Source organism: Salmo salar, chromosome ssa08 (assembly GCF_905237065.1).
Source record: "Salmo salar chromosome ssa08, Ssal_v3.1, whole genome shotgun sequence".
Taxonomy (NCBI): Eukaryota; Metazoa; Chordata; class Actinopteri; order Salmoniformes; family Salmonidae; genus Salmo; species Salmo salar.
This window is the reverse complement of record NC_059449.1, coordinates 19704635-19717751: the sequence shown is the minus strand read 5'-3', so window position 1 is coordinate 19717751 and position 13117 is coordinate 19704635. Positions and strand designations below refer to the sequence as shown.

The window sequence follows — 13117 nt, the reverse complement described above, 5'->3', positions numbered from 1 at the left end:
CTGTGTACTGTAGGTGAAGCAGGCCATGTGTTAGTGCCTATGTACTGTAGGTGAAGCAGGCCATGTGTTAGTGCCTGTGTACTGTAGGTGAAGCAGGCCATGTGTTAGTGAAGATCTCCTCTATGTAGGGCTTTGTGGAGGCGTACAACGCTGTGTGTAATTATCTGAGTGCAGACATGCTAGTGTGTGTCAGTGCGTCTGCATCACAGGTGGTTGGTGGCACCTTAATTGGGGAGGACAGACTCGTGGTAATGACTGGAGCAGAATCAGTGGAATGGTATCAAATATATCAAACACGTGGTTTCCAGGTGTTTGATGCCATTCCGTTCGCTCCGTTCTGTACATTATTATGAACCGTTCTCCCCTCAGCAGCCTCCACTGGTCTGAGTGGGTACATGTGTGTGTCAGTGTGTCTGAGTGGGTACATGTGTGTGTCAGTGTTGTCTGAGAGGGTACATGTGTTTGTCAGTGTTGTCTGAGAGGGTACATGTGTTGTCTGAGTGGGTACATGTGTTTGTCAGTGTTGTCTGAGTGGGTACATGTGTTTGTCAGTGTTGTCAGTGTTGTCTGAGTGGGTACATGTGTGTGTCTGACTGGGTACATGTGTGTGTCAGTGTTGTCTGACTGGGTACATGTGTTTGTCAGTGTTGTCTGACTGGGTACATGTGTGTGTGTCTGACTGGGTACATGTGTGTGTCTGACTGGGTACATGTGTGTGTCAGTGTTGTCTGAGTGGGTACATGTGTGTGTCAGTGTTGTCTGAGTGGGTACATGTGTGTGTCAGTGTTGTCTGAGTGGGTACATGTGTGTGTCAGTGTGTCTGAGTGGGTACATGTGTGTGTCAGTGTTGTCTGAGTGGGTACATGTGTGTGTCAGTGTGTCTGAGTGGGTACATGTGTGTGTCAGGTATATATGGTGGATTACACCTACAGTGGGGCAAAAAAGTATTTAGTCAGCCACCAATTGTGCAAGTTCTCCCACTTAAAAAGATGAGAGGCCTGTAATTTTCATCATAGGTACACTTCAACTATGACAGACAAAATGAGAAAAAAAATCCAGAAAATCACTCTCTCTCTGTCTCTCTTGCTTTTCTTTCAGTCATTGTTTAGGGTTGTACACTGGTCATTCACTCTCTGACTCACTCATTGTTCCAGGTGTGTGTGTGTGTGTGTGTGTGTGTGTCAGTAGGACAGCTGGGAATTGTGTTAATGCATTGTAGGTAAGCTGGGGCTCAAACGAGACTAAACCTTCTCCACAGTGCATTTCTACCTCACAATAACCGTCACGTTGCACAGCCAGCGGTCTCGTACAGCTTACTGTAGTATTAATAACCTCACTGACTGGTTACTATCTCCATCTTCATTCAGCTCAGGTCTGGTCATAGGTCTAATAGGCCATTCAGCACTTAACATGACCCCTGTGTGTGTGTCAAGTTGTCAACAACACTGACTTGAGGTCAGACTGGATCTACTGTAAACTCTTAGAGAAGAAGAGGCTACCTAGAACCATAAGGGTTGTTCAATTGTCCCAATAGGAGAACCCTCTGAACCATTTTTTGGGGTTCCAAGTGGAACTTTTTTCACCACCAAAGGGTTCTTCCTGAAAAAAATCTATACAGTTACATATGGGGATATCATTTTTGACGATATATTCTATCGTGTTGTTTTGACAATATCGCAATATTAAACATGTATATTTTACCCCCTTTTTCTCCCCAATTATGATCTTGTCTCATCGCTGTAACTCCCCAACGGGCTCGGGAGGCGAAGGTGGAGTCATGTGTCCTCCGAAACATGACCCGCCTAACCCCCCTTCTTAACACCCACAGTCCCTATGGGACCTCCCGATCACGGTCGCTTGTAATAACGCCTGGGATCAAACCTGGGTCTGTAGTGATGCCTCAAGCACGGCGACGCAGTGCAGTAGACCGCTGCGCCACTCAGGATGCCCTCGCAATATTATTTTGGCGCCAGCTGCCTCAAAACTCCAAAACTTCTTCCTTCATAGCTTGTTCTCCAGCTTCTTTTTCAATAGGGAGACATTTTGTTTTCATCACTTTCATTTCCATGACTAATTAAAACTCATTTTCTCATGGCTCCCTCTTGTACCTCCGCAGCAGACGTGGTGAGCAATGTGTTTGGAACATCGAATTGCAATGAAATCACAGTAGCGAATCGCAATACATTTAGAATCGTGAGAAATGTAATACATATGGTATCATGATAATATCGTATCGTGAGGTCCCTGGTGATTCCCAGCCCTACACACTCACACACTCACTCACTCACTCACTCACTCACTCACTCACTCACTCACTCACTCAGTGACTGTGACACCTGCAGGGAGGGTTAACCAAAAGCCTCTTAGCTCCAACTCAAAGCTTGTTAAGGCAGAACCCTGAACCGGAAGCTACAGATGATGATGATGATGAGTCACCTGCCACCAGTCCCTTTGTCTGTCTGTCTGTCTGTCTGTCTGTCTGTCTGTCTGTCTGTCTGTCTGTCTGTCTGTCTGTCTGTCTGTCTGTCGCTAGTGGAGCTTTTAAACTGGGTTAAGGCTAGAGATATAATGGCATGTTATCATAGTTTTTACTAGCCGACTGACTAGTTAATAGTGGACATTATTAAACTGCTGTGTGGCGACCATGAACTGAGCTGTGGTGTTGTCACTACATACCATCTATAACTATTATTACTATACTACCACCACTACATACCATCTATAACTATTATTACTATACTACCATCTATAACTATTATTACTATACTACCATCACTACATACCATCTATAACTATTATTACTATACTACTATCACTACATACCATCTATAACTATTATTACTATACTACCATCTATAACTATTATTACTATACTACCATCACTACATACCATCTATAACTATTATTACTATACTACCACCACTACATACCATCTATAACTATTATTACTATACTACCACCACTACATACCATCTATAACTATTATTACTATACTACCACCACTACATACCATCTATAACTATTATTACTATACTACCACCACTACATACCATCTATAACTATTATTACTATACTACCATCACTACATACCATCTATAACTATTATTACTATACTACCATCTATAACTATTATTACTATGCTACCATCACTACATACCATCTATAACTATTATTACTATACTACCATCTATAACTATTATTACTATACTACCATCACTACATACCATCTATAACTATTATTACTATACTACCATCTATAACTATTATTACTATACTACCACCACTACATACCATCTATAACTATTATTACTATACTACCACCACTACATACCATCTATAACTATTATTACTATACTACCACCACTACATACCATCTATAACTATTATTACTATACTACCATCACTACATACCATCTATAACTATTATTACTATACTACCATCTATAACTATTATTACTATGCTACCATCACTACATACCATCTATAACTATTATTACTATACTACCATCTATAACTATTATTACTATACTACCATCACTACATACCATCTATAACTATTATTACTATACTACCATCTATAACTATTATTACTATGCTACCATCACTACATACCATCTATAACTATTATTACTATACTACCATCACTACATACCATCTATAACTATTATTACTATACTACCATCTATAACTATTATTACTATACTACCATCACTACATACCATCTATAACTATTATTACTATACTACCACCACTACATACCATCTATAACTATTATTACTATACTACCATCTATAACTATTATTACTATACTACCATCTATAACTATTATTACTATACTACCATCTATAACTATTATTACTATACTACCACCACTACATACCATCTATAACTATTATTACTATACTACCATCTATAACTATTATTACTATACTACCATCTATAACTATTATTACTATACTACCACCACTACATACCATCTATAACTATTATTACTATACTACCATCACTACATACCATCTATAACTATTATTACTATACTACCACCACTACATACCATCTATAACTATTATTACTATACTACCATCACTACATACCATCTATAACTATTATTACTATACTACCATCACTACATACCATCTATAACTATTATTACTATACTACCATCTATAACTATTATTACTATACTACCACCACTACATACCATCTATAACTATTATTACTATACTACCACCACTACATACCATCTATAACTATTATTACTATACTACCACCACTACATACCATCTATAACTATTATTACTATACTACCACCACTACATACCATCTATAACTATTATTACTATACTAAAATACCATCTATAACTATTATTACTATACTACCATCACTACATACCATCTATAACTATTATTACTATACTACCATCTATAACTATTATTACTATACTACCATCACTACATACCATCTATAACTATTATTACTATACTACCATCTATAACTATTATTACTATACTACCATCACTACATACCATCTATAACTATTATTACTATACTACCATCACTACATACCATCTATAACTATTATTACTATACTACCATCTATAACTATTATTACTATACTACCATCACTACATACCATCTATAACTATTATTACTATACTACTATCACTACATACCATCTATAACTATTATTACTATACTACTATCACTACATACCATCTATAACTATTATTACTATACTACCATCACTACATAGTATGCACAGTATGTAAACATGCAGTATAGTTGTCTATTTGTATGGTCACATAAAAGCAATGATGTCTAAGCTTTGGTGGGTCACAACACGAGGGAACAAAGCTCCCAGGCTCTGCCCTCCTGCCATGTCCGTGTGGTTGCTACCAGCGACAGTAACTCACGGCTCTCAGAGCGACTGGCTAATTGCATGTCGGGAAGCAACAAAACGAACAACAAACCATGTTTGTGATGCGTGGCAGCGCAGGAGGAACAGCGTGGGAAATAACTATTGTGTTTTATAATACTCGCCGTTCTAAATGACCCCCCCCCCGTGGAGGTGAGATGTAGCATGGTTAGTTAGACTCATTTCCACAACTTCTGCTGTGGTGTAGCCTGTACAGTACCGTTTACACAGGGGAAGCTCTGTGGTTTATATAATACTAGTCATTTAAAAGACCAGGGCGGGTCGTGTCAAGACTGGGTTATGTTGTGGTCAAGTTTGTTGTTCATTATTGGGGATTTCCCAGTTGTGTGTGTGTGTGTGTGTGTGTGTGTGTGTGTGTTTCCGTAAGTGGTTAGTCAGGGTGGTATTAGTCAATAGAGCCGGTGACGCGGTGAAGGTAATCCATGATCCTGTGTGTGTGATGTGATGCTGACTGTCAGTTCTGTGGCGTCTCCCCTCTCTGAGGTCACTGGCCAGCAGATGGAAACTCATGGATTACATATATAAGACAGGAGAGACGCACACTCTCGGTCCGATTCACACACTGCTTCTAGGACAGAGGGAGAGGAGGAGGTCTGTAGAGAGAAAGAACAGATACTGAGTCCAGCTCAGAGAGACAGAATAAAGGTTTGCGTAGCAGCCAATTCAAGTTGTGAGAGAGAGAAAGAAATAAAGAGAGAGCGAGAGAGAGAGAGAGAGAGAGAGAGAGAGAGCGAGAGAGAGAGAGAAATAAAGAGAGAGTGAGAGAGAGACAGTGGAACCTCTTCTTTAGCTCCTCATTGACACATCCCAAGTGGTTCTCTGTTCCCCTGGTGAAGAGAAAGGAAATCGATTCTTCCGTGATTTGTTTTCTTGTTTTTTATTACTTAATTGATTGTGCCGGGACTGACCTCTGTGAGAGAATGACAATCCTCACGTCCTTTATGTGAGTATCCATCCCTAGGAAAAACTGTGTGCTCGAATGTGTGCGCGCACCCACGCTTTTGTTTGTGCTTTTTGTGTGTGTGTGTGTGTGTGTGTGTGTGTGTGTGCTGCCGATTCTATCGACAATGTAGGACACCCAAGGACAACACACTCCGGGCGCGATCAGATCGTCATATCATATCTCACTGCTCCGATATCGTTGCCACTCAAAGGCTGTGTTGTCTGTGGTAAAAGTAGATGATCTGGGGAACTAGAGTATAGTACAATATCTTTGGTGTGAATGACACAGACGCTCTACCTGGACTCTAAAATGGTTGAGTAGCTATTGGCGCGTTCTAGAATCATCCAGAAATATGTCAAAGGACAAACAATAGGTAATTGTCTGAAAGACACCGTCAGAGCCGTATATAGCTGGAGGTGTCCTACGTGGGCTCTGGTCAGGCGTAGCTCGCTGTGTAGGGAATAGGGCGCCACTTAGACCCAACCAGTGTTCTCTGAAACGTACCGGCTAGACAGAGGATATCTGGCAGTACCATCTATGGTATGAGTCTTTGACCCAGATCAGGAGACTGGACTCGGGGCCACACACACACACAGAGAGAGACACACCATAGGCTCACACACACACACACACACACACACACACACACACAGCCACACATAGAAATAGATTATTCTAATTTTATGGGCACACACACACAGGTCATTGACATTTTTTGAATTGGTCACATACAGCAGCTGGTCGTAGTAGGTGAGGTGTTGTTGCCAATAGAGATTACAGCTGGCCCGTGTACACCTCCTGAATGGCTGCTTCCCAAATGGCACCCTATTCCCTACATAGTGCACTACTTTGGACCAGAGCCCTATACGTAGTGCGCTATCTATGGTGGGGTGCCATTTGGGACAGACTTCTCCACCTGTCTCTACTGTAGGTGGCTTGGTTAACGTCTTGTAATCACACGGACTAGGCTGGTCCCAACCCTGTGTGGGGGTCAGCAGTAAGCCTGCTGTATTTCTGTCTGTTAGTGTCAGGGAGGGTTTGTTTACTGCAAGTTGTGTAACAGCTGATCCTAGGTCAGCGCTGCAACTGCCAGAGTCTTCCCAGGCGTATGTTTGGTGAGATGTTAAGTGTGTAACCAGCGTGTGGTTCCCGTTGTGTTTCAGCGTGCCCACTGTCCCAGTGAAGAACCTCAGTGGGAACAGCCCGGTCCACCCAGCGCTGGCCGGTATCACGGGGATCCTGATGAGCGCTGCGGGGTTCCCTGTGTGTCTCACCCGCCCCCCCAAACTGGTGCTGCACCCCCCACCCGTCAGCAAGAGGGACATCAAGCCCGTCCCCGGCCTGGGCCACTGCTGCCGCAAGACCACCAAGAAACAGGCCCGCAAAGGTACGATAGGACACACTATAAAACCAGCACTAATATATAGGCCTATACACACACACCTGTACCGGACACACACACAGTCACACACACACACATATGAACACACAGACACCCCTATACACAACCTGATTACATTGTGTGGAAGATTTTTTCTCAACACACTCATATGTTCTCTCTCCTCCTCTCTCTCTTTTCTCTTTTCTCTCTTTTCTCTTTTCTCTCTTGTCCCTCTTGTCTCTCTCCCCTCTCTCTCTCCCGTCTCTCTCCGTCTCTCTCCCGTCTCTCTCCTCTCCTGTCTCCAGGTAAGACAACAGAGGAGGTGGTGAAGCAGTATCTTCAGAAAGTCAGGATAGCACCAGAGGAGGTGAGACCTGTTCTCTCCAGTCATTGGTTAAGTCTGAAATGACACCCTATGCCCTATAAAGTGCCATACGTTTGACCAGGGCCCATAGGGTGTCATTTGGGACGCAGCCATAATCATCACAACACATTATCTGTTGAAGGAAATGTGGATAGCCAAGTACACATTTAAAGAAAGACCTGCACACTGCTCTGGCCTGTAACAGTTTCATTTATTAACATTACCTATTGGCCAGTTAGCCTTCGTCAGCGCTTTCAAGAATTTTATTGAATGATTCCCACTCACCTGCAACAGGCTGACTCAGCTGTGTGGGTGCTTTTCCTATCTTGGATAGCTAAGTACTTACTCCTCTCCTCCTCTCCTATCTCCTCTCCTCAGGACTGTACCATCTGTATGGAGGCCCTCGGGGGGCCGTCAGGCTACAAGGGTGGTGACTTCATAGGTCGCCTGGCCCAGTGTGGGCACCAGTACCACCTCCAGTGTCTGGTGGCCATGTACAACAACGGCAACAAAGATGGCAGCCTGCAGTGCCCTACCTGCAAAACCATCTACGGCGTGAAGACGGGCAACCAGCCGCCCGGGAAGATGGAGTACCACGTCATCCCCCACTCGCTGCCCGGCCACCCCGACTGCAAGACCATCCGCGTCATCTACAACGTCCTGCCTGGCATCCAGGGCCCAGAGCACCCCAACCCAGGCAAGCCCTTTACAGCCAGAGGGTTCCCGCGCCACTGCTACCTCCCAGACAGCGAAAAGGGACGCAAGGTAAGAACCTACGCTTTGACATATTCCATTGTAGCAGATAATGTTGCCAAGTACAACTCAAAGGGATAGCTTTCTGGATTTTAGCCCAATCTTTATCCTTTATCCTATGGATCCATCTCTAACCATCTCACCTCCTTCTTTCTCACCTCCTCTCCCTTTCTCCCTCCACCTCCTCTCCCTCCACGTCCTCTCCCTCCACGTCCTCTTCCTCTCTCCCTCCACCTCCTCTCCTTCCACGTCCTCTCCCTCCACCTTCTCTTCCTCCATGTCCTCTCCCTCCACCTTCTCTCCCTCCACATCCTCTCCCTCTCTCCCTCCACATCCTCTCCCTCTCTCCCTCCACCTCCTATCCCTCCACCTTCTCTCCCTCCACCTTCTCTCCCTCCACCTTCTCTCCCTCCACCTTCTCTCCCTCCACCCTCTCTCCCTCCACATTCTATCCCTCCACCTTCTCTCCCTCCACGTTCTCTCCCTCCACGTCCTCTCCCTCCACCTCCTCTCCCTCCACGTCCTCTCCCTCCACGTCCTCTCCCTCTCTCCCTCCACGTCCTCCTCTCCCTCCACGTCCTCTCCCTCTCTCCCTCCACGTCCTATCCCTCTCTCCCTCCACCTCCTCTCCCTCCACATCCTCTCCCTCTCTCCCTCCACCTCCTCTCCCTCCATGTCTCCTCTCTCACTCTCCCCCAGGTACTCAGACTCCTGCTGACCGCGTGGGACCGGCGCCTGGTCTTCTCGGTGGGCACGTCCAGTACCACAGGCGAGTCGGACACGGTCATCTGGAACGAGGTGCACCACAAGACAGAATTCGGCTCCAACCTCACGGGTCACGGCTACCCCGACCCTAGCCACCTAGACAACGTCCTGGATGAACTGAAAGCACAGGGCATCACCGAGGAAGAGGAGCAATGATAGGGAGGAGGAGACAGGACGATTAATTAATTCGGACTCTACCAGCACTTAAATGGGGTGGCGGTTTGGTGTAGAGGGGAAAGTTCCATTTTGGAAGATTTTCTGAAGATGCTGATTGATTGGAGGGTCCTAGAGGTTTGAGAAATCACACAGCTGAGTGTTCGGTGTTTGTTTGAGTGATGGCACAGGAGAGAGGGAACAAGAGAGAGAAATAGGCTCAGGCTTTGTTTAGATTTGACTGTGGTCAAAAGGATGACTACACTGGTATAGTTAGGTACTAGCTAAATAAATTACAAAGAGTTGAAGCGGTACTAAGTTATTTACTAACTAATTTACACTACTAAAAGAGAGAGAGAGAGAGAAAAGAATAGAAGAGATCAAGAGACTGCGGGAGAGAAAGGACAAAGATTGAGAGATGTGAAAGGGAGGGAGATTGAGAGATGTGAAAGGGATGGGGAAGAGCCTTAATTAAGAAAGGAGGAAGAGAATAGAGCGAGCGAACAAGAGAGAGAAGATGGCAAGAGAATGTAGCTAGTATTAAATAGGAGTAGGGTAAATTAACTTAGAAATGGTACTACTTTAGCAAGAGAGAGAGAGAAGGGGAGGGGGAGAGAAAGGGGAGAGAGACAGATGTGCCTATAGTAACCACCTGCTTGAATTTGATTATCAAGTGGCTTGTGCCCGTTGTGACTGTTTGTATGTGTAGTCAGACCCCACCTAGTGTCCACTCTACTGAAAATACATTCAAAACTCAATGTGACAAACAAACCAATCACCCATTTATTTTTATAATGACACTCCACTTATATTTGTATTATGAATGCATTGTCATTATTATCTTCATGTAACATCATTCCATGCGTCATACCTCTTTACATATATTTCAACAAATTGTTTTATACTCTGAATGATTTGAAGTCGTGGATGTTGTATGTTACGATACGATGGCAGTTAGCCCAGAAGATATATATGGTACTATCCATAAAACAACCTTGATGGGTACTGGATATGATTTCTTTCCCTTCCTTTTTACAATTCAGATAGTTGTTGATTCTGAACCGATGTCTTGCTGTTTGTACTGTATGTACCCGTTGTATGTATGGAAAGGGGGACATGTCAATAAAACGAGTGCTGCTTACTTTTATAAAGGAGACGAGCATTTGAGATTCACTGGGAAGACGCACTTGAGAAATTAGCCATGATATGAGCCGCCAGTGTTTGAAACCAGGTGAGAAGACACCAGGAACCAAGAACTTAAAGATTGGACAGGTTGTGGTGTGTTGGTGGGTGAGGAGGGAGTCCGAGAAGGAACATAATAGCCTGTGAAGAAGAACTGAGTTTTACCATTGCATTAATGATCAGACTAAAAACTATAAATACCTCACTATTATACAAGCAACATCCGTAGCATATCCACACTGTAAAAGATATACAAATGTCTGCCTCCATTTCATTGGCTGGATGGGCTTCAATGCAACTGATTGGGAGGGCAGTGTAATGACATTCTTGTGTAGAATGTCGTTAGAACGCATCTACCTCCTGCTGGTAAACAGTGTCTTTGGTCTTGTTCCTTATGGAGACCCTGTGCATCACCGGCCACCACGCCTGTCCGGTCTCAGAGTTGGGTCTATGAAGGACCTATTTATAAGGATGTTGTGTGTGTGTGGGAGTGTGTGTGTGAGCTCATGCATATAACGTATGCATGCCTTTATACATGACATGCGTTTTAATGTGTACTGTTTGTACATCAACGTGTTTTGAGGTATGATTCTGTTACTAAACAGCACACTTGGTCGCTTTTACCCCATTAATATCATGATCCACTTTTCTGTTCATTCTTTCTTTTAAATTGTCTGCTAGTTAACTTTTTTTTTTAAATGACAATAATAAAGTGTTAACAGTTGTCTTGATCAAATGGTATATTCAGCTCTTTCTCATTTTGTACATAAGCGTTGTTAGTGTCTGTCATTCTTTTGTCAACTCTTTCTTACGGTTGAGTTGACAAGAGATGGTACTTTTCTTTTCTCAACGGTGTACCGAAGGTCTGTATACTAAGTGTATTTTCATTGTGAAAAGGAATTTGAAGGTAGACTTTTTCTGACTGTATAATATAATGTACTATTATACCAAGCCGCTAAGGGTGGCCATCCCTCCTCCTGGAGACCTACTGCATGTGGAGGCTTTTGTTCCAGCACTGCTTTACCGTTGCCTGACGACTCATCCTGAATTTAATTCTGCTTCTCTATCGATCACTCCATAGGGCAACTCCAGTCCTCTGGGGCCATCCCTCGTAAACACAGCTGATTAAGCTAATTGCGATGTAAACTGAAGATTAATTATTTGTGGCTTATTGGACTGTGTTAGCTGGTGCTAGGGCGAAAACCAAAACGTGCACCCCTTGGGGTCTCGAGTTTGGGAAATGCTGGTCTAGGCCCAACCCATCTCAATCTACTAACATTCTGCTCATCGGGGAACCTTGATTAGCGGAATCAGGTGTGGTATAGCAGGGCTGGAAAAATGCCTGCACCCCCAGCCTTTCAGGGGGAGGGTTTGCCACCCCTTCCCTATGTCCCCTTTCCCCATTCAGATGACCCAGTTGTTCATCCTCTACTACAACCTCAAGTGTCTTTTGATGTGTACAGTCTTCACACAGCATCCCTTCATCGTTGTCCAGTTGTTCATTTGAGGGGAACATGAGAGGTGTTTTACCTCATTCTTGGTGAAGAGGTTGGGAAGGGTGCTGGGTGTAAAGTGAATAATAAGTGATGCATTAAAAAAAATATGTACATACACCAAAAACAATTGCTGGAATACGAATGATTAATACAAATAAAGAATCGAATGAAGAGTTGTTTGTTTTTGATTTTATTTCCTGTTCTGAAATATAGGCTGACTGATTGCACTGATTTGATCAGACAGAGAACCCCTCTATTTGCCACATTAGGTAGTATGAACTGGCTGCACCCCAAAATTGAAAGTGGATTGTTCTTCTACTTCGCTCCATGTGTGAACTCCCGCTCAAAGCCTCGTGTTCAACTGCTGAATGTCTTTTAAACCTCGAAGTTGGCCTCTTTACTTTCACGGTATGAAGCTGAAAATAGATCTAATATATGTACTGTGTATTGCAATGTAGTTGGTGCCATATCAAGCCTTGGTACTTTATTGCGAAATTGTAGAGTTAACGTGGTTGATAGCAACAGTATCTAGCTAGCAGCAGGCCGGCGGTCAGATGTCAAAGCTGTAGCTAGCTATAGTAGCTGACATTAGTTCCAGAGAGCCTACTATTGCAATAAAAAGAGACTGGTTGCAAATAGCTGACAAAAACAACTGACAATGGTTATATATGAGCTACAAAAATTATGTAGATACAAAATACTTTTGTCTACTACATTTGTGGTAACATCTATCAATGGAACTTGTGATGGATCAGTTTAATTGCTCTACCACAATACTCCAATGCGCACGTGCGTCCCCTATTACCTATTGCAGGATTTACACTCCCATTCCACCAGGAACATTCTATCAAGCCTTACATATAGTAAAGTAAAAAAAAACGAGCAATATTTTTGTGTTTTTTTCTATTTTATGAAGATCCCCAATATGAATTGATTTTAAATTTAAAGGTGCTCAGGCAATACCCTGGTTAGCTCAGTCGATAGATCATGAGAATCTCAATCTCAGGGTTGTGTTTGAGCCCCACGTGGGGTGCTCTGTTTGTTTTTATGGAAACCTAACTATTTGCAATTTGAATTAAACCCACATGTTCAATGTGTAGAACTCGTTTGGCTGCTGGCATTATTACCAGTGTTCTTTGCGTT

The 13117-nt window shown here is 43.2% G+C and overlaps 1 protein-coding gene across 3 annotated transcripts in view; it reads left to right on the top strand.

Annotated features, from left to right (window-relative positions):
- Positions 1-12145, top strand: part of LOC106610472 (E3 ubiquitin-protein ligase DTX4) — a 31220-nt gene extending 19075 nt beyond the window's left edge. For all 3 annotated transcript variants that reach the window (XM_045722954.1, XM_045722955.1, XM_045722956.1), the window contains 4 exons: positions 7044-7267; positions 7567-7628; positions 8004-8390; positions 9078-12145. In XM_045722954.1, the coding sequence (XP_045578910.1) occupies positions 7044-7267; positions 7567-7628; positions 8004-8390; positions 9078-9299 (895 nt within the window). In that variant the 3' untranslated portion in view covers positions 9300-12145. The remainder of the gene's footprint in view (positions 1-7043; positions 7268-7566; positions 7629-8003; positions 8391-9077) is intronic.
- Positions 12146-13117: the final 972 nt, after the last annotated feature.